Here is a 23,264-nt window from a genome sequence, read left to right as displayed (position 1 = left end):
TGGCGGTGCAGGGAATATTCAACTGTAACCGTTTTGTCATGCTTCAAATAATATCTCAGCTGGTTTCATTAAGTCTTTCAAAGGTCCTTCTCAAGCCAGTCTTCCCAGAGCTCAGAATAATAAAATTACATTCTGCTTCCCTTAATAAGACCTTTCACACACTTGCTGTCCTGGGGCCCACAGGTGAGCGCAGTATGGGGCACAGTAAGTGCTCAGTGATGCTTGCTGATTAAACCACTAATTAATCCTCAGCAAGGCCCAAACAGTAGCCAGATGTCCTTCACACTAATCGTGCCGTTTATGATAATCAGATTATTTGCATCATTAGAGACCTGACATAGCTACACGAGGACTCGGTTGTCTCACTAATATATATCAAATATTCATTAAGGAAATAGACTCCTGGTGGTGGAGAAATTCTTTGATAGTGCACACAGATTAAAGTAGGTGAGATCATTATCATTAACTGTTTATAAACAGCATTCCCTTTACCTTGAAACGAGGGAGGGGGTGAAACAAAAGGGAAAAAAACACCAGCAAAAGACTACTTTCTTCTGCTTGCATACATTTTAAAAGAAAAATTAATAGTGAGAATATTAATTGTTGGACAATAAGTAGGTGAAATTTTAGGAAAATATATCATCCGAAGCCCTAAGATTCGTAAGACATTAATATCTGTGTTGCTCCTGGGTCTGGTGGCTGTTGTTCCTGAAGAAATGGTGCTATTGTCAAACAGTGAAAAGTGAAATATCGAAAATAAGTTACTACACTGTTTGCCACCAAACTGAGGTACAAAAATACTCAATTCAAGTTAGGTTAGACTTTTCCAATGCCTAAAATGTGTGAAATAATGAAGTTAAAAAAATTTTTTTTACTACATGTAGGAAAATTTTGCTGTTTTCTTTTTATCTGATTCATTGCAATTAGCAACCTTCTCTCTAATCCATTAAAACAGTTCAGAATGTCAGTGCTTCAAAATTACTTTCCTTAAAGTTAAAATGTAATTATAATATGTCACTTTATGTGGAGGAAATAAACACTCATGCCTGCACGTAAGAAGATACAGTCTATCAGAGCAAGGTCCTTGAAAGCAGGAGTTAGCAGTGTTCTGTTCATCTTGGAGTATCTGACAATGCCAGTATGCTGCCCGGAGGTGTTTCCTACAAATACATTTAATAAAAGAGTGCAAGAGCCACAACTCTACCTTTTTATTCTATTCTTTTTTCCCAACACTGACTTTGAAAATTTTCAAATCAAGAGAAAAATTTCCAGAATAAAACGAAGTACACTGATAACACATCTAGAATCCCTCACTAATCGCTAACATGTTTACCACCTTTAGTCTCTCTCTCTCCCCTGTCCCCCAAGAACAAGAACGTGCTCTTACATAGCCAACAGTAAAATGATCAAATTAAGGGAAATTGAACATTGGTAGAATGCTCTCTACTGGTGCCTAGTTCTGATTCCGTGTGTGCCAGTTGTCATGGTAAAGCCCTTTCTAAGCATCCCCCTCCTGACCTCAGGTCTAATCCAGGTTCACACGGTGCATTTATTTAGCTGTGGCCCCTTTGGTGTCTTTTAAACAGGAAGAGTTCCTCAGTTTTTCTTTCTTTCATGACATTGCCATTTTTGAAGAGTACATGCCAAGCTTCCTCACAATTAGATCAAGATTATGCATTTTGGGCAGAAATATTAAGGAAGTGATGTATTACATTACAGAACATTATGTTAATAGGTACATGATGGTTTCTTCCATCACTGGAGATGATAACTTTGATCACTTGGGTAAGGTGCTTTCTGACAGATTGTCCCTTTGAAATGAACAGCTAACCTCTGGGGAGTACTCTGAGACTGTTAATTCTGTCCCAGTATATTTTAGTCAGCCATTTAGCACCCATTCATGATCCTTGCCTGAACCCGTGATTACTGCTTTGGTAGAAAATGGCAATTTCTAACTCATTTATTCCTTCACATTTACTAGTTGTAATTCCACTACAAATCACAGTTTTATCTTCTACCCCCTTTATCTACCTATCTTTCTATCTACCTGTCTTTGTAAGCATCAGTAAGAACTTGCGGGTTCTTTTTGTTCAGTCGATTATTGCTTACCACTCTCATTATTCATTTGGATGCTCAGACTGCCCCCACTTTGTGCTGTGGGCACCCCTTCAGTCTCTCTCCTGCGTTGGTTTGAGGTGGCCCCATCAGTTTGTATCATTCTTTAGCCCTTAGCACGTCTATATTGATATGGATACATGTTGACAGCCTTAGCTATCTTCGTTGAAGTCATCACCCAAATGATAGATATTATTCTTGCAACAAATATGTTTTGAGCTACTGCTGTGTACCGGTTACTTATCTTATTCCTGGTTCAGTGGAAAGGCAGATAATTAAATTGGCCCTTACAGTATAATCAGCATGTTATGATAGCAGTGAGTTACATGTTCCATGTTCCATGTTCCATGACTCCACTGAGTCAGTTCAGGAAGACTGCAGGGAGAATGTATATCACCTCCTTGACCCAAAAGATGAATAGAAATAAACGCAGGGAGGGGGCACAGTGTTCCAGGCTAAGCGCAGCACGTATCTCTCTGAGGAACCGAAGGCATTGCTGGGTGTCGGACAGTGTGAGTGAGTGTGCCTGAGTGTGCGGCGTGTGTGGTATGTGTTGGAGGTCGTGGGGATGCAAGCAGAGTGAGGAAGCAGCTTGAGGGGTTGGCCGGGGCCCTGTAAGCCTTGTTAAGGACCCTGCCCAATTGCTGTCCCCAGAGCTGCTGTTCTCAACGCTGACATTCGCATCCCCTGGGGAGCCCATCAGAAATGCCAACGCCAGGGCCTCGTCCCAGACCGAGCAAATCAGGATCTCTGGGGGTGGCGGGAGCTCTGAGGTCCATGTGTTTTTAATTTCCACAGCTTCTGGAGAATTTATCATGTGGCACGGTGTCACATGTCACAGAGCTTTATTAACCCTTAAAAACTAAAATTGAAAAAGATTCATTTTATTTTGTAGGATTTTGAGCTCAACAACGAATTAAAGATGAACGTCCTAAATTTGCTAGAAGAAGTTTTGCGAGACCCAGACCTCCTTCCCCAAGAGAGGAAAGCCACAGCAAACATCCTGAGGTAAAAGCAATTGCAGGGGCTGATTGAATTACATCGGTTTGTTTGTGCTCTGTTCACAGAAAATAAGATCCTATCAAACGAGAAGGATAAATCTTAGAATCCTGGGGGCAGCAGGGATTGTGTTCTCACCAGTAAAGTATTATCTGTCATCTTCTCTTTCCTGGGGGCGATGTGGAGGCTGCTGTCTCAGGAAGACTCTGGTCTGGGCGGCATAACTCAAGTGGAGTGCGGTGGCGCCTGCTTGTGTGGGCAGACTCTGGTTTCCTGTAGGGCCAGAAGTTAAAAGAAGGAAGCCTTAGGGATCCTCTCCTGTGAGTCCAGCAGCCATTGCAGAGAGATCTTTTTCCTCATGTGGGTTCTAATTGTGTATCATAAGCTCATGTCTATAAGCAGGGTGGTAGTGTTTCTGCGGGAGTCCTGTGCACCTAGATTGTGAATGTGCTGTCACAGAGAAGTTATGCATTTTCTTCGGCTCGTTTCCCTGGTCCTAAATCAATTTTTTCTGTTAACTTTTCCATTTAGGATTTCCACCTCATGTAGGGTGTGTAATCGTGTGGGAGTGTATAAAGTGTGACTCCACACCTCTGTGTGATAAAGGCTTGAACTTTGGGTATCCCACTAGAGACTGTGTCCATAGTTGTTACACCCAGCATTTAAGCGGGTAGCAAGCTTTCTTACAGCTTCCTGAAGTGGTGGGTGGATTTTTTTCTAGTCCATTCTGCATGAAAAGGGAAGCTATCAATGGCTTTGTGCAGACATTTGGGTTACAACTTTCCAGCTCACTCGTGGCTATATCTTCTTTCCCCACTTGGGGGTGGGAAGCACAGCACCTGTCTGCAAGGGCCTGGTACTCTTTTACCATTCTGATTTCTAATTCCCTCTTCCTTTACAATCTCTGGAAAGAATCCTTTCTTTCTTCCAAGCTTGGCTACATTGTTTCTTTGTGTACGTTATCCAGAGTGCTTGTGTGTGGAGGGGAGTCTATTTTGCTCAGTCCACCATGTTTTTGGAAGTCCCTCCCTGATGCAGCAATGCCAGATTTTGGTTTGTGATGTTCTGGCATCTGGCCCATAAGTCATCATAGCCCTCATTAGCTGAAGATCCCATAGCCAGATCATTCTTTGGTGTAGGGGCTTTTATGTGTCCCCCCAAAAAGTTATGTTGAAATCCTAACCTCTAGCACCTCAAAATGTAACCTTATTTGGAAATAAGGCCATTGCAGGTGATATCACTTAAGATGAGGTCTTACTGGAACAGGGTGGCCCCCGATCCAATTTGACTGGCGTCCTTATAAGAAGTCGACCCTGGAAGACAGACCCAGAGACGATGCTACCCGAAGATGGAGGCAGAGATAGGCATTTGCAGCTGCAAGCCAAAGAGCACCAGAGATTGCTAGCAAACCAGCAGAAGCTAAGAGAAGACAGGGAAGGACTGCCCGACAGATTCTGGCAGCAGCATGGCCCTGCTGGTCTCTTGATTTCAGACCTCTATCCAGAGCTGTGAGACAATACATTTCTGTTGTTTTAAGCCACCCAGTTTGTGGTATTTTGTTAGGGCAGCCCTAGGACACAATTAGAGGCCTCCTTTACTTTTTCCACTCTATGAAAACATCTAAGTAAGCTTAGGGATTCCATTACTGAGTCTATTTTCAGATTTTAAAATTCTAAATACATATTCAGGAAAAGCCTGTTCCAGCGGATAAGTGACTATGCCTGTGGGTGATGGCTGTTCCTTTCCTCTCCATGTAGATAGTTCCTTATGCTCTTTGTATTTAAAACATTAATACTAAAAAACTGCATTCTGGAAGTTTGTGTGCCTAGGGACATTTTGACTAAGTAGCTTTCAGGGAAATGAGGGCATTCAGACTGGGAAAAATGGTCAGGAGTGACTAATGTGAGGCCCTCTCGTTGCCAGTCCCCTCAAGACATCTGTGCCAAACATTTCCAGTCAATCCTAAGAGTTTTCCGTCTGCACCAGGAGGGGACCTCAGAAACCAGTCAGTTGGACTTGGTGCTTAAGATGAGTCCTAGTCACCATCCCAGGTCTTCATTATTCGTCAGGCTCAAGACGTGCCCATTCTCTTTGCCAAATAGTGACCTGGGAATTAGAAGCGCAAGACCGACAGGGAAGAGAAATTTTAGTAGATGGTACAGTAGGAATATAACACTGAACAGTCTGATTGTGACTTTTGCAGGATGTCACAGGCTTAAATCTCAGCCCGGACACTTACAGCTATCAAGTTTCTCCACCAGTCTGACACTCAGTGTCCTCATTTATAAAATGGGGCTAGTAATACCGACTTCACTAGGTTGTTGTGAAGGGTACATCATATATGTAAAGAGGTTGACACAATCCCTGAAACGTAATTAGTCTCATATTACAGCTATGATTATAATCATTATTATTATTAAACTATTAGCAGCACTGACAGTAGCTCTTGGGAAAAATAGTTTTGCCATCAAAGCAATATGGCCCAAGAGAAACCAGGCTAGATCTCAGCCAGCTAGATCTCGAGACTTTTCTTAGGCTTCATCACCTTGTCTGCACAAGGAGAGTGTCGACCAGTCTCCAAACAGAGGCTGATTGCTCTTGGCTCTGTTTTTAGACTACTCTTATTTCTGTAATTGAAGGAGGAATTTTCCATTTCTGCAATTTGATTGATCCCATTTCCTTTTAAGTATATTTGGTACTCACGGTTCTGAACTGTGAATCCAGGTTATGGCTGAGGGATGAAAACACATCATGTTGTAGTTAGATGTAGCTCTGACATTTAGAGATTTATATGCACTCCAGTCATATAACAGAGAGATCTGAACATAAAAATGTATTTAAGCATATATTATATTAAATACAATAAAGCAAAACTTCTCTATGAAGAGCTGCCCCTGACTCACAGGCTCACAGGGGTTGTTTAATCAGGAATAAACTTAATTACCACAGGTAGTTTGTTGCCCTGTTTGTGAATAAAAACCTCCACTCAAAACTTTTATATTTCTAAAATACCACTCCCCTCCAAAGTTGTCTAACTAGCTGTCTTCAAAAATCTATTCAGTGTAGAAATTTTTATAGATACCTAACATGCCACAGAATGAGAAGAAACAGTGACCGACTTCTTGGATGGTCAATGGTGGTAGACTCAGTTCCTAAAGAGGTCATCCTCAAACCTCAAAGCCCCAAGTAGCATCAACAGGAAGACGTAAATATTAGATAAGTTAATGGAACCAGAAAGCATCTTGGAATATTTGAGATAAATCACTAAGAAGAGGAACCTTTGATAGGCGCTAACTTCTTGACCATTTCTTCCCAAGGGAAGTATATTGTCCAGCCGCATAAAAAAGATATTTCCCACTGGTACACATAGCTGTGGAGCCATAGATCTCTCTCCAGGAACCTAGACTACAGTGGAAAGAGTGACATACACTTTGGAAAAGGGTCACTTCCATCTGCTATTTGTAACCCTTAAATGTGATTTGAGAGTCTTTGAGGAGAATTGTGTTTAACTTATTTTTTCCTCATCTTAATCTGCCCTTCAGCATGTGACGACTATTCCTTTCTGCTCACAAATGACACGGGGCTAATTGCTGAGAAGAGGGTTGCCACTAGCATAATCTGTTATAGAAGGCTCCTGCTCCCCTTGAAACAGAGCTTTTGAAGAGGGGAGGAAGAGAGAGAGGAGGGAGTGGCATTTATTGACTGTGTGCTCCGTGTGGCCCCCTGCAGAGCTGCCTTTCATGAGTCCACCTACAAGATGCTCAGAGTAACAGGAAAAGCACAACTGTTCTGGAACCCTGGCAAGCTAGTCCATGTCTTTGAACTTTTGTTTCCTCATCTATAAAGTGGAGATACTATTGCTTATCTAGAAGGGATTTTTTTTGAGGTAGCGTCTGTCAAATGCTTAGCACGTGACTGGCACACAGTTAGAATACAATAAACCATCTGTGTTGATGTTGTATTTTTCCTGGTTGTTGTTGTTATCAACTCAGAATACAACAGAACATCACATCGTTACTTCTTTTAAAACCGGCTTCCTCTAGCAGACAGGCTACATGGTTCTGGACTGTTTAAATATGTTAGTACTTTCAATATGAGCTTGTGCCTTCATTTTGAGTATCTTAAAATGCTTGGCCTTGATTGCAAGTTATATAATTGGATGTCTACTCAGTATAATTCTCCTGAACTCTGAACTTTTGTTGAACATAAAATATCCTCCCCCTTCTGAAACCAGTATCTTAGGTATTAATTAACTTATGTGTTCATTTACTTACTCATTCATTCATCATTTATCCCCACCCCCCAAAAAGAGATATTTATTGAGAGCTGAATGACACCGTGTGTGGGATATGGCACCAAAAGCATCTGAGGAAAGTCTGTCTAGAAAGCAAGGGGGAAGAATTTATCTCCCGGCTCCTGCCTCACGCTGTTTGGAACTCCCCTGTGCTTCTGGTCTATGTGAGCTTGATTGAGAAGGGGGCGGCTCTACACCTTCAGCTGCAGAATCAGCAGGGAAGGCCCAGGGTAGCGGGTGGAAGGTGGGGACAGGGCACTCAGGTCTATGGCTGCAACTCACTGATGGTTTAGAGGATGCCCAGCTCACATGGAAGATCATCTCCATAACTCAGAGCACAACCCACTCACCCTCAGGTTCGCGTTGACCGTGGCTGTTGTGTTTACAACCTTGCATGTAACAAGTTGGCTCTTTGTTCTAAATTAGCTGTCTTGATGATTCTCTTGTGTTTTTCTGTTTTGGAACCACTTGTCCCCAGCACAGCAGGCTGTCGTGTTGCACATCTTTGCAGACCCAACCTCTCAGACTGCCCACCTAGGGAAAACCAAACTGTATTTTGTAGTTTCGTTCCTAGCGTGTCTATTTTTTTTTTTCATGGAGGATATTTTGATTTTTTTTTTTAGAGCCCTTTCACAAGATGATCAAGATGACATCCACCTAAAATTAGAGGATATAATTCAAATGGTAAGTTCAGCCACATTTCTATCTAGTTTGCACAAGTATGTGCAAACTACCTCTCAAAGGTGAGCTTGTAACTTATTACCGAGTGTTTGACCATTTGTCCTATCTGTGAAGCTCTGTGAGATGAACCACATGGGGCCAATTGGTCCATGATGTTAATGTCGACTGATATTTTTGAGCTTTCCGCCATTTTCTTTCATAGCTAGAACCTGCTGATGGACGTCACATTTCCACACGTGCAGCTGTCTGCCTCACTGACCTACCCTGAGTATTTCATTTCCCTTCTTCCTCTCTTGCAGACTGACTGTTTGAAGGCCGAGTGCTTCGAGACCTTGTCAGCCATGGAGCTGGCTGAGCAGATCACCCTGTTGGACCACATTGTTTTCAGAAGCATTCCCTATGAGTGAGTGTGCCTCGCGGCAGGCTGGACTGCACTAGCTGGCTTAGAAAGTGGACATTATTCCTAAGGCAGATGTGTGTGTGTGTGTGTGTGTCTATGTGTGTGTCTCTGTGTGTGTGTGTGTCTCTGTGTATGCACACACACATGACCAGAGGTATGAGTTTTAATCTTACGATGGTTTGGAACCCCTTGAATATGTTTTCATTCTAGTTTATGTTGGAAATATTGATTTGGGGATTCTCAAAACAGCCACTCTTGTGTTTCTGTATGGACTACGGTTACCATAGAATGTGAATTTCTTTGTACACTTCTACCCTTGAATTCCAGAAGCCTGAATACAGTTACAATAGCGGTTCTCAAACTTCAGTGTGCCTAAAATCATCTGGGAAGCTTGTTAAAAATGTACATTCCTAGATAGCCCCCTCAGGAATTCTGATTCTAGTAGGTTTGGTTGAGGCCTAGGAAACTGTATTGTCAAGGAGAAAACACAGCTAATTCTGAGTAGTCCGAGAGCACACCATGGGAAACTCTGATCTAGGGTAAAGGCTGTAAATTCTCCTACCGTCCTTCACCCATTTCTGTAAATCAACAAGTATTGCTAAGCTTCATCACACAGCCTTTTAGTTTCCTTGTGTGTAGAGTAAGGGGAGGCTGTTTAAGTCCTTCCAGCTGTCATATTTGGTAGCTGCGCAAACAAGGCCTTCGTTGGGACAGATGGCCACTGTGAGCACACATTTTCCGCGAACTAAACAGCTAAATTGGAGGTAAAGGGAGAGTGGGATGAGAGACACGAACGTGCTCCATGTCCTATGCAGAGCAGAGGATGTCCATGATGATGGAGGGTCCGGGCCTGGGCAGGGTGGCTGAGGGTCAGAGAGGAACCAGGACAGGGCTAGAGGATGCCCCTGCAGACTGATCTTCGATGCATTTTATCGTCTTTCCCTCCCTCTCTTCCAGCACTCACAGACCTATCCGTGAACATGAAAAACAAATTAAAATAGGAATGTGCCCCACGGGCCATTGAAATCAACCCAGTGACTATTTGAAGACTTGAGTTAGGACCCACAGTGTCTCTTCCCACCCACTTCCACCACTACCCCCTCCCCCACTAGCCTACAGCACATTGAGAATGGGGCATCTTGGAGGAGGAGGAAGAGCAAAGTTGGAACTGTGTGGTTGCCGTTGTCCCCTCCTGGAGCCCTCCCCACCTTTCTTCCCTGTCACCTCGGTGCCTGTGTGAATATCTACCAGTTATTTCCTTCTGTGCAACCGGCACCCCTATGTCCAGCACTCTGCAGGATGGGAGCAGTACCAACAACATCAAGGGACAAAGAACCTTGCCCGAGGACTCAGTCAACATTTCTGTATTAAGAACGTGTCAGAGTCATTTCAAGGTTTTTTTCTTTAAATGCCTATACAAAATAATTCCTGTACACTCTGTCTTAATGGTCCCTGGTTGCTTGCCGGGGTCTGGCGACCTGCTCAGGAGTGAAGTTCGGAAGGCAGAGCTTCCGACCAGCCCAGCTCCCACCTGCTGAACAGCCTTGCCGGGTGCACGTGCTGCAAAAGTGTAACAAGGAGCGTTGTTTCAGCCTTAACCATGTGCACTGTCCTGAGCTCTGGGGATAACACAAAATCCCTGTCTGTGGAGCCTACATCCTCCAGGAGAATGGCAGAGCAGAGCAGAGGGAATAATTCTGTTCTTGATGAACATTTTTGGTAGTGATGCATTTTTTTGAACTCTTCGCTAAAGCTTAATATTTTTAAAAACAATCCTGAAAAAATAGGCATGGTTTCTGAATTACCACTTAACCTCTTCATTTCTCCTGTGTTGGTGGTGGTTTTCCAACTTTGGAGAAGCCTTTGTATGATTCCCAACAGGGACAAAGTTCTAAATATTTATAAGAGAAATCTGGAAACTGAAAAATCTTTTTCTTTTTGGTATCAAGTGGTGAAATGCTACCATTGAGCTAAAATTTGAGAGATCGGTAGCAGCAGGTGTCAGGTGACATTCTAGGCAATGTCAAATTTAATGTATCTAATATTAATGATAATTACCCAGGATCACAGTCAACCAGTTTTTAAAAACTTAATTGGTTTTTGTGTTTTCTTTTGAACTTTCAGAGAGTTTCTTGGGCAAGGGTGGATGAAGCTGGATAAAAATGAAAGAACTCCTTACATTATGAAAACCAGCCAGCACTTTAATGATGTGAGTAGCCATAAAAAGAAAACTTTGGGCGTGTTACAGGGGATGAATATTGGGGTCTTACGACTCCTCTAAAATCAAGTAACTCTGTCACGTAAGAGTTCACCGTGATGTAATAATTTCCAGTTAACTTCCTGACATAAGAGGTTCAGCTTTGATGGTACCCAAGTCTGGTAAGTGCTCAATAATGTATAGGTTGCGGTTACTTTTTTCATGATCATTGTTGCTTCCTGGCCCTAACTTGACTAACAGAGTGAGCAGTACATGTGTCACTGGCCCCTGGTGGCGGTGGTGGTGACAGTGAGACTGAGTTGGTGCAAGTCCTCTTCATCCTTACTGACCGTTCAGCCTGAATTGCATTCCAGGGTTGGAAGGATCTCTTAGAGCAAAATCTCATTGTTTCCGTGGCTCTGTGCTGCAGTGGCCAGCTGTTGGTCCATCTCCCAGCTCTGCTTTTCCCCAGAAGGAAGATTAGGAGATGCTTTTGTACCCCCTAACCTTTAATTGGTTCCGCTCTCATGGTCTTAGTCCTGTGGTAGAACTAGTAACAGATGTGGGAGTGTCTTCAGGTCTATCCAGGCAAAGAGAAGGCTCCCTTTCCAGTTCTACCAAACTACAGTAAAAGGAATAATGATGTGTTTAAAAAGAAAATAAACAAAACTACCAGGAACCCCATGGGTAAATTAATAAGTTGTCCAGAATCAAAATACAAAAATGACAGTGTAGATTCCCAAGATAGTGCTTTGCACAGGGTATGCTCAGAGCACACAGATGCTGCGTGAACGCTACCGCACAATGAGCTTCAATGCTGCTGCTGCCTAACGCATGAGGTGCGTGACTCATCTAGTCCACACTCGGAGAAGCAGAGCCTCTGCTGTGGGGAGTAAATCTCTGTTACCCGCGCTGTACCTGCACCTGGGGTATAACGGACACTCGAACCGGAGAGTCTGTCCCAGGCCCCAGACCCACGTATCTCCTCCAGTTGGATGACCTCTGCATCGAGCTCTCAACAAGTTGCAGGTGGAACCTGTCGTCCACAGCCCAGAGCCACCAAGCCTACTTCCTCATCATCTTCTCTGTCCGCAGTCGTGGGTAATGGCCTCAAAATACATTTCACTCACCCAAGCACGATATTTAGAGGTCACCTTCTCCCTTACCCACCTCACTCTTACTGCCCCCAACATATGTGTGAACCCTAAATCCCCATGTATCTCAGGCCCTTCCTCACCCTGCCTTCCCACTGCTACCACCTTGATCCAGCCTTCCATCCTCTCTCCCCAGGAGCTCCCAGTGCATCTGTCCCCTGCCATCTCGCTGCCCTGTAACCCCTCTTCATGCAGTGCCACAGGAATGACTCCTCTGAAAGGCTGATTTAATTATATTTCTCTCTTTGACAAAAATCTGACAGTAGCTTCCCCTGCCCTTCAGGATATGGTCCCAACTGCTCAACCTGGCGTACAAGAGCCCTGCTCATCTGTCATCCTTGCCTCTCACGGCCCCTGTGCTTCTCAGACGGCTGTCACATCCTCCACTAGACCAAGCCTCCCACCTCTGTCCCTTTGCTCTTATACTTTGATGCTTTAGGAGTCAGTGTAGGCATGACCTCTTTCTAGAAGCCTCCTCTGTACTAGGCCAGATGCCCCAGGCTGCCTCCCTGTTCACAAGCCCCTCCACACATAGATGTAGCTTTGTGTTTCACTGTGTGGCATTTAGTTTATATATCTGCCTCCCCTTCCCTTCCCACCTAATTAGGCTCAGATCACCTTAAGGTCAGGGACACTGATTTATTTGTCTTTCTTTTCTCAGCACCTAAAAGAACGCGTGTTCTATCCCATTTCCTCAATAATTATTGACAATAACTGCATTAAAATTATTGATTAGCAAAATCACCTCTTTCTTGAACAAACTGGATTTCAAATAATTCCTCTCTCTACTGTAAGGACAAATAGGTGCTCAGAGAACAGCCCCTTAGTAGGTGCTTTAATGAATATCCACAGTGATAATTTTGAGGCACTGTAAGATCTTAAGTATCTTCAGAATCAACAAAGAATGGGTGTGTACATCAGACTTAGTGTATGGCTATAAGATTAAATGCGCCATTTTCCCTTTGTTAATACAGTAATCCTATTTTGCCCTTTCCTTTTCCATATTGTAAATGTTGAGCTGCTTTTTAAAAATTTTTTTTTAATTTTTTTTTTTTCTTTAAGAGTTGAGCTTCTTAAACTGGCTTTAGCTGGTAGAATTACAGTACTTAGCTTTGAAACTGTAGGCGCTTCTAACTATCAGTGAAAAATAGGATAAGAAGAAGAAAATGTTCTCTTTTCTTCTGTAGCTGAGTGTTTGGTTTGAGAGTCGATCAGTTGAGAATTTGATCTGACTTGGGCAAGTGTTTTTTCTTTCTCTGTAACTAAGGCTTCCCAGGGTGAGGACCTACACACTGTTGGGAGCCAAGGAATACGTGGAAAGGCCCCTAGGAATGACACCCCAGATCTGCAGACATTGCCATTCCTCAGGGGTTAGGATCCCATTTCCTAAATAATTATTAGCAATAACTCCATCAAAATTACTGATTAGTAAAATTGCCTTTTCCACCAACAAGCTAGACTGCAAATAATCCCTCTCTTCACTCAAAGGGTGAACAGATGCTCATTAGTTTGTTGTTATTATTATTACAGACTGTATAGTCTCTTTAGAAAGTTGGTCCCTAAGTATGGAACGTGATCTTCATGCCACTCAACATCCTGCTTTCCTGACCTGTCTGCAGATAATTTAGATATTTTGCCTAAATGCACTGCTTTGGCTCTTAGCCTCTCTGGGCTTTTTGATTGTCTCAGATGAGTAACCTGGTGGCCTCCCAGATAATGAATTACGCTGATGTCGGCTCCCGTGCCAACGCGATCGAGAAGTGGGTGGCGGTGGCGGACATTTGCCGATGCCTGCACAACTACAACGGTGTGCTGGAGATCACCTCGGCCTTAAACAGAAGTGCCATCTACAGGCTGAAGAAAACCTGGGCCAAGGTGTCCAAGCAGGTGAGCATCAGCGAGTGACATGTCCTGCTGCTGAGAGGAGGAGAGGCTGGGAGACAAGAGACAAGATAAATATGACTAATTAGGAAATCATTAACTGAAACGAGCAGCTCAGCTGCCAAAGCAAGGTGCCAACACGGCTAATTACTGTGCTCTTACCACTTAATTGATTTCACTCATGTACATTTCTAAAACATTCATTAAAATGTTTTGGGGGACAACCTCAAACAATGTGGTTGTCAGTCAAGAATTTCCCGAATTGATTCCAAGTGAGAAGAGTGATATCCAATGAATCCATTCTTTCTCCCCCCAAATAAGGGTACACATGCCTTAGGGAGAAAGCCAGGGGCAAAGGGCCTCAATGTTCACCTTTTTCTTTGTCATTCAGGTAGTGAATTTAAAGTTTTGGCATAATGACTTAGATATACAGAAATACAGCTTTCTTAATTTTCTTTTGTTGGACTCAGCTTGCCTATGCCTGTTTTCATTCAGATATTTTAAGATTCAAACTAAATCACAATTCTTCCCCTGCCCTTTCTCCTGGCCTTCTCCTTGGTTGTTGGTGGGTGTTGTGGATGGCTTCGGGCTTCCGGGAGGTTGTCTGCACCGCTGGCTCCCTATTGTAGTCCTTTGCTGATTGGTCATTGGGTGCAGACCACTGTGGCTTACCTGTACCTGGTGTCACATGGTCTGCCCGCCCTGCCCAGGAACAAGGCATGGTGATTGCACCCAGAGAGCTTGGCTGACCTCACCACCCTACAGGCTCCTCTGCCCCTTGGTGATCCTTGGCGGGCATATCAACTCTTCATTATTGGATGACCACCTTGGCCCTCTCAAACGGCTTCGGGGGAGTTTCCCAGGCTCCTTCATATCCCATTGGTGCCAGTGGGTAGGAGGGGCTACATCAGGCCCTGTCTGCCTAACCCTCCCCTACATACTACCATGCCTACCTTGCTGTGACCACCCAAATGTGGTGAGGAACATCTGCAGGGTGCCCACCTCTAGGGCTCCAGGCTGGAAGAAGAGCATAAATATATTCTGCTGACATTTCCTCCAAACTGTCTGGTTTTATTGCCCCCTCTGCGGATTTAAGCCCCTCTCAGAGACACTCATGATTTCTTACACTTTTCTTCTTCATTTCTCTCGCTAAACCTGTCCCTTTCCCATAGAAGAGACTTTAAATTTCTTCATATAGGAAGAAAGCAAGCCTAAGTCATATCTTTCCTCCTACTTTCCCCCATTATTCCTTGGCAAAAATGCAGTGCTCTGAGAATCCTGAATTTGGCCCCTAAGACTCACAAGTCCTTTTCCTGTCAGTAATACCTGGACCTGGCAAATAGAAGCCACAGTTTTAATTAATATTTTTTTTAAAAAACAAAAACAAAATGCCTTTTATTTTGAGATGATTGTGGATTCACATGCAGTTGTAAGGAATAATACAGAGATTCCCTACACCTTACACCCAGTTTCCCCCAATGGCAACATCTTGCATAGCTATAGACAATGTCGCAGCTAGGAAATAAACATTAATGTAATCTACCAATCTCATTTAAATTCACCAGCTTTCCAGGGATCACCAGCTGTCAGCAAGGGATACCTAAATCTTCCTTAAGAAAGCTTCCAGGCTTTCTCTATAGTTGACTTAAGGGACATTCTTGTCTTTGATAGGATGCGGGTTTAGGGATCACTGAACTGACCATGGAATAGACATAAGACTAATATTGAAATTATTGTTTCAAATTTTGAATATACCACCTATAGAGGTATTAAAATGTATACCATTTAAGTCACATGTGTGGGTAACTCACAGTGGCCTTAGCAGGGCTGATAGACTGTCCTCCAGAGAGGCTATCTTCAGGGCCAAGTGCCTCGCTCTGGTCACGGTGGGTAGGGCCTGGCTGCAGATATTCCCTGCTTCAGACACCTTCAGTAATACCATCTGCCCTGCGGCTGTCCCTTCTCCACACCTGAGATCTGTCTGGGAGATGTCAGAAGACTGGAAGGATCTGCACTCTGGAGCACACGGATCTGCTCTGCGGCTGTCGGGCAGACTGGACTTCTGCAGATTTTTTGAGCCAAGGTCAGCCCTGGGCCAGGCAGGAGGTCTCTTAGAGCCCTCAGAAACCAGGATGGGGAGGCAGCCCTTCGAGCTGTGCTGAAAGCTCCCACACTACCAGGATTGGGTCCTCACCCTCAAGGGCCACCCTACCGTTCTCCCCCATGTTCATCGAAGAAACTCCATACTAATATCAACAAAAATGTTATTATTTCTTAGTAAACATTAGTTATATTTTTCTAACAAATTCATGAAGATGATCAAAAAAGAAAGAATCTGGAGTAGAGTATGTTACTCAGTCAGTACCAAAGCAACCAAATGTGTGCTTTGATGGTTTGGAGATTAACATTCAAAAAGACTCATTGTGAAAACTCCCTGACTCAGACCTCTCCTTTAGGATTCTACATGCAACACGTGCTTTTCAGTTCTTTTAGTCCCTAAGTTTTCCATGCATTGCAATTTTTCTTTTCTACACATTTGTCCTCTCTTTTTGGCTAAATGTGTAGATACAGGCACTTCCTCTTCTCCATGTGTTCTTTTTAACATTCCCTGTAAACATAATGCCCTATCTCTACACTGTGAGAATGATATCACACAGTGACCTTTATTCTGACAAAGGTCACAGCACCTGCCACTGGAGAAGAGAATTGAGCATCTTTGGGCAACTCACTATGGTATCAAACCATAGTATTTTCATAACGTTAAGTTTTTGTTTTTGTTTTTTAGACAAAAGCTCTAATGGACAAACTTCAGAAGACCGTTTCGTCTGAAGGAAGATTTAAAAATCTCAGAGAAACCCTTAAAAAGTATGTCTATCTTAATTATTAAATTATTCATAATTAAGAAATATATGTACATAATTCATATAGTATACGAATAGTGACCTCGCTCCTACTTTGCTTTGAAAAGAAAAACAAATGGGAAACAACTTCCATTGTCTAGGTATTTTCTGATTTTCCTTTTCATTTGGATACTGTACTTACGGTAAATTTCTTACAGGTATAGTGTTGGCATGCGGAGTATTCCGATTAAGAAAAAAAATGTCATCATAATAAATCAGACCATCTTTTAGTACAAAAAGTTTCTTAATTCAGTTATTTCCTCATCCAAGTGCAATGATTTCCTGCAGTTTTTATTTAAACATTCTAGCACCTGTCGATTAGTGTTATATATTTTTGGTTTTCTATTTCTGGATCTTTCTTTTTCTACACACACACATGTAGAACATAGAATCTATTCTGTAACTGGTTTTCTCATATCTACCACAATTATCTTACTCTGGAAAAATATTAGTCCTGTGATGGTGTGAGTGAAAGCAAGCCTAACAATAATAATAATAATAATAGCAGCAATAATAATATAAGAACTATTCACTGAATATTTCCTAAATGGCAATTTTCATGCTAAGTGCTTGCTGTGTCTTATTTAAGCCTCACAACAAACTAAAGAGATAAGCTCTTCTGTCTCCATTTTATAGATGAGGAAACTGTAGTTCAGAGAGTTTGCCCAGTATTACTTAGTAACTGGTCAAGCTGGGGTTTAAACCCAGTTCTTTCTGCATCAAAAACCTGTGTTCTTGGCCTCAGGCTTCTTTGAGAAGACCAAGTATACCCACCCTTGCTCCTCCAAAAACAAAAGGAAACAAAACAAAACAGTGTCTCACTTTAGTTTGCAGTTGTGATGTTAATTAAGTCTACACTTTCTGAAACGTTTAACTAAAACAGAAAACAAGATTTACTATAGTGCAGAGCTCTAATCACATTGATTTTTCCATCCAGTTCATTAACGTTGAATGTTTCTAATTTAATAAGGTCAGGGCATAGGGCTTTTCCTCTACAGCTTCTCTGCCTCAAAGAATTGTGACCAGTTTACAAATACTGCAAACAGTTACTGCTAGCAAATGTTTCGTACTTGTCTCTAAGACATCCTGTTGTTTGAACATGCCATTGTCTCAAACATATAGTAAAGCAGCAAATGTTTCGTACTTGTCTCTAAGACATCCTGTTATTTGAACATGCCATTGTCTCAAACACATAGTAAAGCATGGGCTGTCATTTTGTATTACATTCTATTGGGAAATGTGTCTAAAACTCAGCGTATCATGAATGTGCTTCTGAAAATGAAATAAACAGGTTTTCTTCCTCAGAATTGAAGCGGCATAGTTGCCTCCTGTTTAAATTGGGGAGGGAAATGGACGTTTGCGTTAATGAGCATGAGAACAGTGCCTCTTGGTCTTGCAGTTGCAACCCTCCAGCAGTTCCTTACCTTGGCATGTACTTGACAGACCTGGCATTTATTGAAGAAGGAACACCAAACTTTACTGAGGAAGGCCTTGTCAATTTTTCCAAAATGAGAATGGTAGGTGACAATTTTGTAATCAGTCTGTTTCAGTGATTTCAACGGCTTATAGAGAAGACACTGAGTAATCAAGGTCAATGTCTGCTTTTTATTGTCATCGATACTGGGCCTGAAACCTGATTTGGCTGATTGAGGAGATTTTTGGCAGAGCCATTTCAGCTGGCAGTCTGGGCAAAGCGGAGGTGGAAGAAAGCTCCAAGGAAGACTTTCTGAGACCGACCAGTGATAGAAGGTTGCTGAAGGCTTCTTGCTGGATAACCAGATTCTGAGCACCAAGCTAGAAGCAAGGAGCCCATAGTCAGTAGCACCCAGAGCTTGCCTCTTCCAAACCTGAGGCCGCCCACTGCCAGCTGTTTCTTGATTATAAACTCAGTATCTTCTTGCTGTTGCCATTTCACGTGGCTCCTTGAGGGGCAAGAAGGCAGCACACATAGGGAATGATCAGACAGGGCTCCACCTACTTCACTGGAGGAAGGGCTGGCTGTCTGGGAGGAGGCCTCGGGAGAATTGTGCTGCAATGTAGGAAAATGCCTTGGCTTTGCTTTCATTGTTGTCATTTTGTTTTATTTTCTCTGTTAGATATCACACATTATCAGAGAGATACGCCAGTTCCAGCAGACTTCCTACAGAATAGACCATCAGCCAAAGGTAATATTATATGGTTGTGGTTGTGAAGGAATTAATACAGAAAAAAAGTGGAAATTAATGAATTAGAAAACAACTATGAAGTTGATCATTAATACCAAAAGGCTAGCTAGCTCATGGAAAAGATCTATGAAATAGAAAATCTTGGCAAGTCCGATTAAGAAAAAAGAAGGCAAAAAGAACATCAGTTCATCATCGAGTTCTATTGATTTTGCATCCTGTATTTCTTGTGCATCTGCTCCTCTTCGTTCTGCTTCCACCACCCCCACCCCTGGTCCAAGCTACCTATGCCTGTCGCCTGATCTACTTGCATTCACTCTAGAATGCAAAATCCATTCTACAAATTACAGACAGATTGAGCTCTCCAAAACACGAAGTGGATGATTTCCCTCCTTGCATAAAACATTTGCTTGAAATCCTGCCATTTGCAACAACATGGATGGAACTAGAGAACATCATGTTTAGTGAAATAAGCCAAGCACAGAAAGATAAATCTCTCATGTTCTCACTCATATGTGGGAGCTAAATGTTAAAAACAATTGATCCCATGGAGGCAAAGTAAAATGATGGTTACCAGTGGCTGGGAAGGGTAGTTGGGGGGAGGGTGGATAAAGTGGGGATGGTTAATGGGTGCAAAAATATAGTTAGATAGAATGAACAATATTTGATAGCACAACAAAGTAACTATAATCAACAATAAGTTAGGGCGTACTTTAAAATAACTATAATACAAGAGTAGAAATGGAATGCTCCTAACACAAAGAAATGTTAAATACCTGAGGTGATGGATACCCCAATCACCCTGATTTGATTAATTCACATTGTACACCTGTATCAAAGCATCACATGTACCCTATAAAGATATACAACTATTATGTACCCATAATAATTAAAAAGAAAAAAGAAAAGCTTGATAAAATTTGCTATATCAAAATTTAAAACTTCTCTATGACAAAGGGCAATTATTTAAAAAGTCAGAAGATGAACAATAGACTAGGAGACAGTTGCAACATATAAAACAAAGAGACAATAAAAGTATTGCTGTAATCTATAAGAAAAGCATGAACAACTCAATATCTCTGCAGTGGAGCAACAAACTACTGATATATGCCACAGCATGGAGGAATCTCAAATCATTATGTGAAAGAAGTCACACGCATACTGTATGACTCCGTTTGTATGAGTTCCAGAGTAGACAAAACTGGTATATAGTGATAGAAATCAGCAGTGGAGCAGGCGTGGTGGCTCACGCCTATAATCCTAGCACTCTGGGAAACCAAGGCCGGAGAATTGCTTGAGCTCAGGAGTTCAAGACCAGCCTGAGCAAGAGTGAGATCCCATCTCTACTAAAAATAGGAAAATTAGCCAGGCATCGTGGAGTGAGCCTGTAGTCCTAGCTACTTGGGAAGTTGAGGTGAGAGGATCACTGGAGCACACAAGTTTGAGGTTGCAGTGAGCTACAATGACACCACTGCACTCTACCCTGGGCAACAGAGAGAGACTGTGTCTCAAAAAAAAAAAAAGAAAGAAAGAAAGAAATCAGAGCAGTTGTTGCTTCTGGGAGCAGATTGATTGGGAAGGGAACTTTCAAGGGTGATGGATTTGTTCTACATCATGATATAAGTTACGTGGGTGTATACATTTGTCAAAACTAATCAAACTATTCATTTTCACTTTTGTACATTATATTTCAATAAAAATTAAAAAAAACGTTCATGGAAATACCTCATGCCCCATCATTTTCAATTCTTTCCTTTTATTTCTGGTATCCACCCTAGTAGAACATTCACACATGACCGCTAGGAAGCATGCTAACGAGGATTTCATCTAACTTTGTGTAGTAGTGACATACTGACAGCACTAAACATCCATCAACATGAGATCATTAAAGCTCTGATACATTGCACTATTAATACTGTACAGCAATTACGGCTCTTTGCACTGACACAGGGAACTTTCCATAACTTACAATTAAGAGATGAAAGCAGAGTAAAATGCACAGCGTGATACCATTTATGATTATAAAGGGAAAAAAATGACTTCTGCAAGTAAACGTAATGTCTATAAAGACATCATAACGTCTGGGAGAGTACAAACCAAATGGTGACAGTGGTGCCTCTCCAGGGCGCTCCCTGGGATTGGGGATTGGAAGAGGACTAGGGATGTTTGATTTTTTTTTTTTTACAATGACAGAATATTCGTGATTTTTTTCAGTGATATGAAAGTTTTTAAATGTTTAAGAGAAACTGTTGAACTGTGTCGGATTCTATTCAGAAAATATACGTACTGCTGTTCCGAAGGAAGTAAAAGCTGGGATTTCCCTTTCTTCTCAGGTCACACAATACTTGCTTGACAAAGCCCTGATCATAGATGAAGATACGCTATATGAGCTGTCACTGAAAATTGAACCTCGACTCCCTGCTTGAAAATCTGGCCTTGCCCCTGAGTCCGCGGAGTTTTCACGGAAAGCGGGACAGACGGAATTGTGCATGCCACGCCTCACAGGGTGCAGCATGGAGCCCATCTCCTTTCTCCACCGAAGAAGATGGAACCAGACTGGAATTCTGTCTGCAGCCAGAGAGAAAACCCAGCTGTCTGGGTCAAAGACAGATGCTTAAGACTCGGGTGGGAAGGTGAAAGCGGGATATTTAGTAAAGCTGATGGCACAGTTTACATAAGGGAATGTAAGAGGAGAGATGCTAGTAGCCATTTTAATGGAGCAGGCGAGAAGGTGTATTTCAGACTCTGTCCCACGTCTGGTTAGTACTCAGGGACAAGGATCCGTGGAAAAGACTTGTGATGTTTCCCTGGCACTTTACTGGCCCGGGCACACCTACCAATCTTCTCCTAGGATTTAACTGCTTCCATTACATTTCCTTGTGTCACAAGCTTCACAGAGAAGCTGAGGCTTCCTCTACAGGGACGGGCCAACACATAAGCAGTTCCAGTCCGCAGCATGTGCATGGTTTTCAGTGCATTATAAATATTTATATTTGAGAAATGGTATGTTCTGAAACTGCCTTTCCAGTCTTTAGGCGACAGGATAGGAAAGAAATGATGAAAGACAAATGGATTGTAGGTAACATTTCCTTAATTACGTACAGTGGGCTGTGCCTCAGAGGATTTCAGCCAGTGGCTGACTTGGGGTGGGGGTGGGGAGCTCATTCCTGAGACAGTTGGGCCCAAGAAGCCAACCGCCTTGGAGAGGCAGCTGCGGAGTTTGCAAAAAGGTGCACGCCCACCTCACCGACAAAACTGTGGAACACGATGGAGGCCACCAAGTGCTATGGGGAATAATGGGTTTCGATACCAAGGGAAAATATGTACCTGAAAATCATCCCTGCACCTTTTGCTTGTTTTCTGTCCCCCCTCATAGTACTGTAGGAATCTATCCTGATTTACACAAACCTTTTTTAGGCTCACTAGGAACATTGGCTGTATTTTTTAAAAAACACCTTAGTGGGATTTTCTTTTCAAAAACCCACATTTCCACATGCTATTGGTAGCTGTCTTTGTTTAAAAATGATTTTGAGATATTTCTGAGTGAGAGTATCGTAAGTGCATGGGAATGGGCCCAACCACCCGACAGCTGTTAAAGTAAAAACCAAATGCAGGGGTTAGTCTTGCTATCCTAGGCTGGGGAAGTGACCTTACTTTTCCCAAGATAGTCAGTTATTGAAGAAATAGGGCTATCTCATTGTTTACCTCCCTCTTCTCTTCTCAGGGAGACTGCTGCTTTAAAAGAAGGAAGAGAAAAAATATAGAATTATTATTACCTGAGCCTATTGCACCTGACATTTTCTCTTAGAGGCATGAAGCTTATTGATGCTGACAATGAAAAATTGATCTGTCTGGCTGTTTCCCCTCTTTCCTTGCACTTTAATTATGTTGGTAGAGCTAACAGCTGATAACAAATTCCACTTGCTAGCTCTTCAGACCCCATGGAAGAGCTAGCATTGATAATGTACCATAGAGGTAGAGAATGTACATTTTCTGCACGGTAAGGGCCATCTCTGTACATAACTATCTAGTGAAATAACAATTAAGTAAAATATTTATTATATTTGCAGACCATTCCAAAAATATTTTCAATAGCTCATTAGCCAACAGTGTAGCACTAAACCCGAGGAGGGTTATTTATGGATGCTGTATTTTTCTTTTTTTAAAAAAAAATTGCTTGTTTGTTCTCTTTAATTTCAAATAAAAGGTTGGCGCATCTTGATGCATGATGAGAAGCATGGGCCATTTGGATCCTAACAATGCATAACTTGTGATTTATTTCTCAGTGTTCAGAAACTGAGGGTTTGAAATAATATGTGTCAATTGCACCAAACACCTCAAGGTCTTGTAGAAGAAAAGTAAAAGTAAAGGTTAGCTTTCTTGGCCCAAGAACAGTCATGAAAGGTGAACCGAAGCCAGGACAGATCCGTGAAAGGACCACACACATACTAGTTTCAGGGAAAGCAACAATGGGGAGGTCC

At 42.4% G+C, this 23,264-nt stretch overlaps 1 protein-coding gene across 1 annotated transcript in view; it reads left to right on the top strand.

Annotated features, from left to right (window-relative positions):
- RASGRF2 (Ras protein-specific guanine nucleotide-releasing factor 2) overlaps nt 1-21,880 on the top strand; it is a 213,927-nt gene extending 192,047 nt beyond the window's left edge. Inside the window, exons 19-27 of the mRNA XM_012664540.1 lie at nt 3,011-3,123; nt 8,032-8,092; nt 8,389-8,492; nt 10,614-10,698; nt 13,530-13,727; nt 16,507-16,586; nt 18,021-18,138; nt 18,718-18,786; nt 21,117-21,880. Of these exons, the coding sequence (XP_012519994.1) occupies nt 3,011-3,123; nt 8,032-8,092; nt 8,389-8,492; nt 10,614-10,698; nt 13,530-13,727; nt 16,507-16,586; nt 18,021-18,138; nt 18,718-18,786; nt 21,117-21,209 (921 nt within the window). The 3' untranslated portion in view covers nt 21,210-21,880. The remainder of the gene's footprint in view (nt 1-3,010; nt 3,124-8,031; nt 8,093-8,388; nt 8,493-10,613; nt 10,699-13,529; nt 13,728-16,506; nt 16,587-18,020; nt 18,139-18,717; nt 18,787-21,116) is intronic.
- The last annotated feature ends 1,384 nt before the right edge of the window (nt 21,881-23,264 follow it).

The sequence above is a fragment of the Propithecus coquereli genome, unplaced genomic scaffold (genome assembly GCF_000956105.1).
Source record: "Propithecus coquereli isolate 6110/MARCELLA unplaced genomic scaffold, Pcoq_1.0 Scaffold9, whole genome shotgun sequence".
Taxonomy (NCBI): Eukaryota; Metazoa; Chordata; class Mammalia; order Primates; family Indriidae; genus Propithecus; species Propithecus coquereli.
Note: the sequence above shows the minus strand (reverse complement) of the source record. Positions and strands in the feature narration are given on the sequence as shown.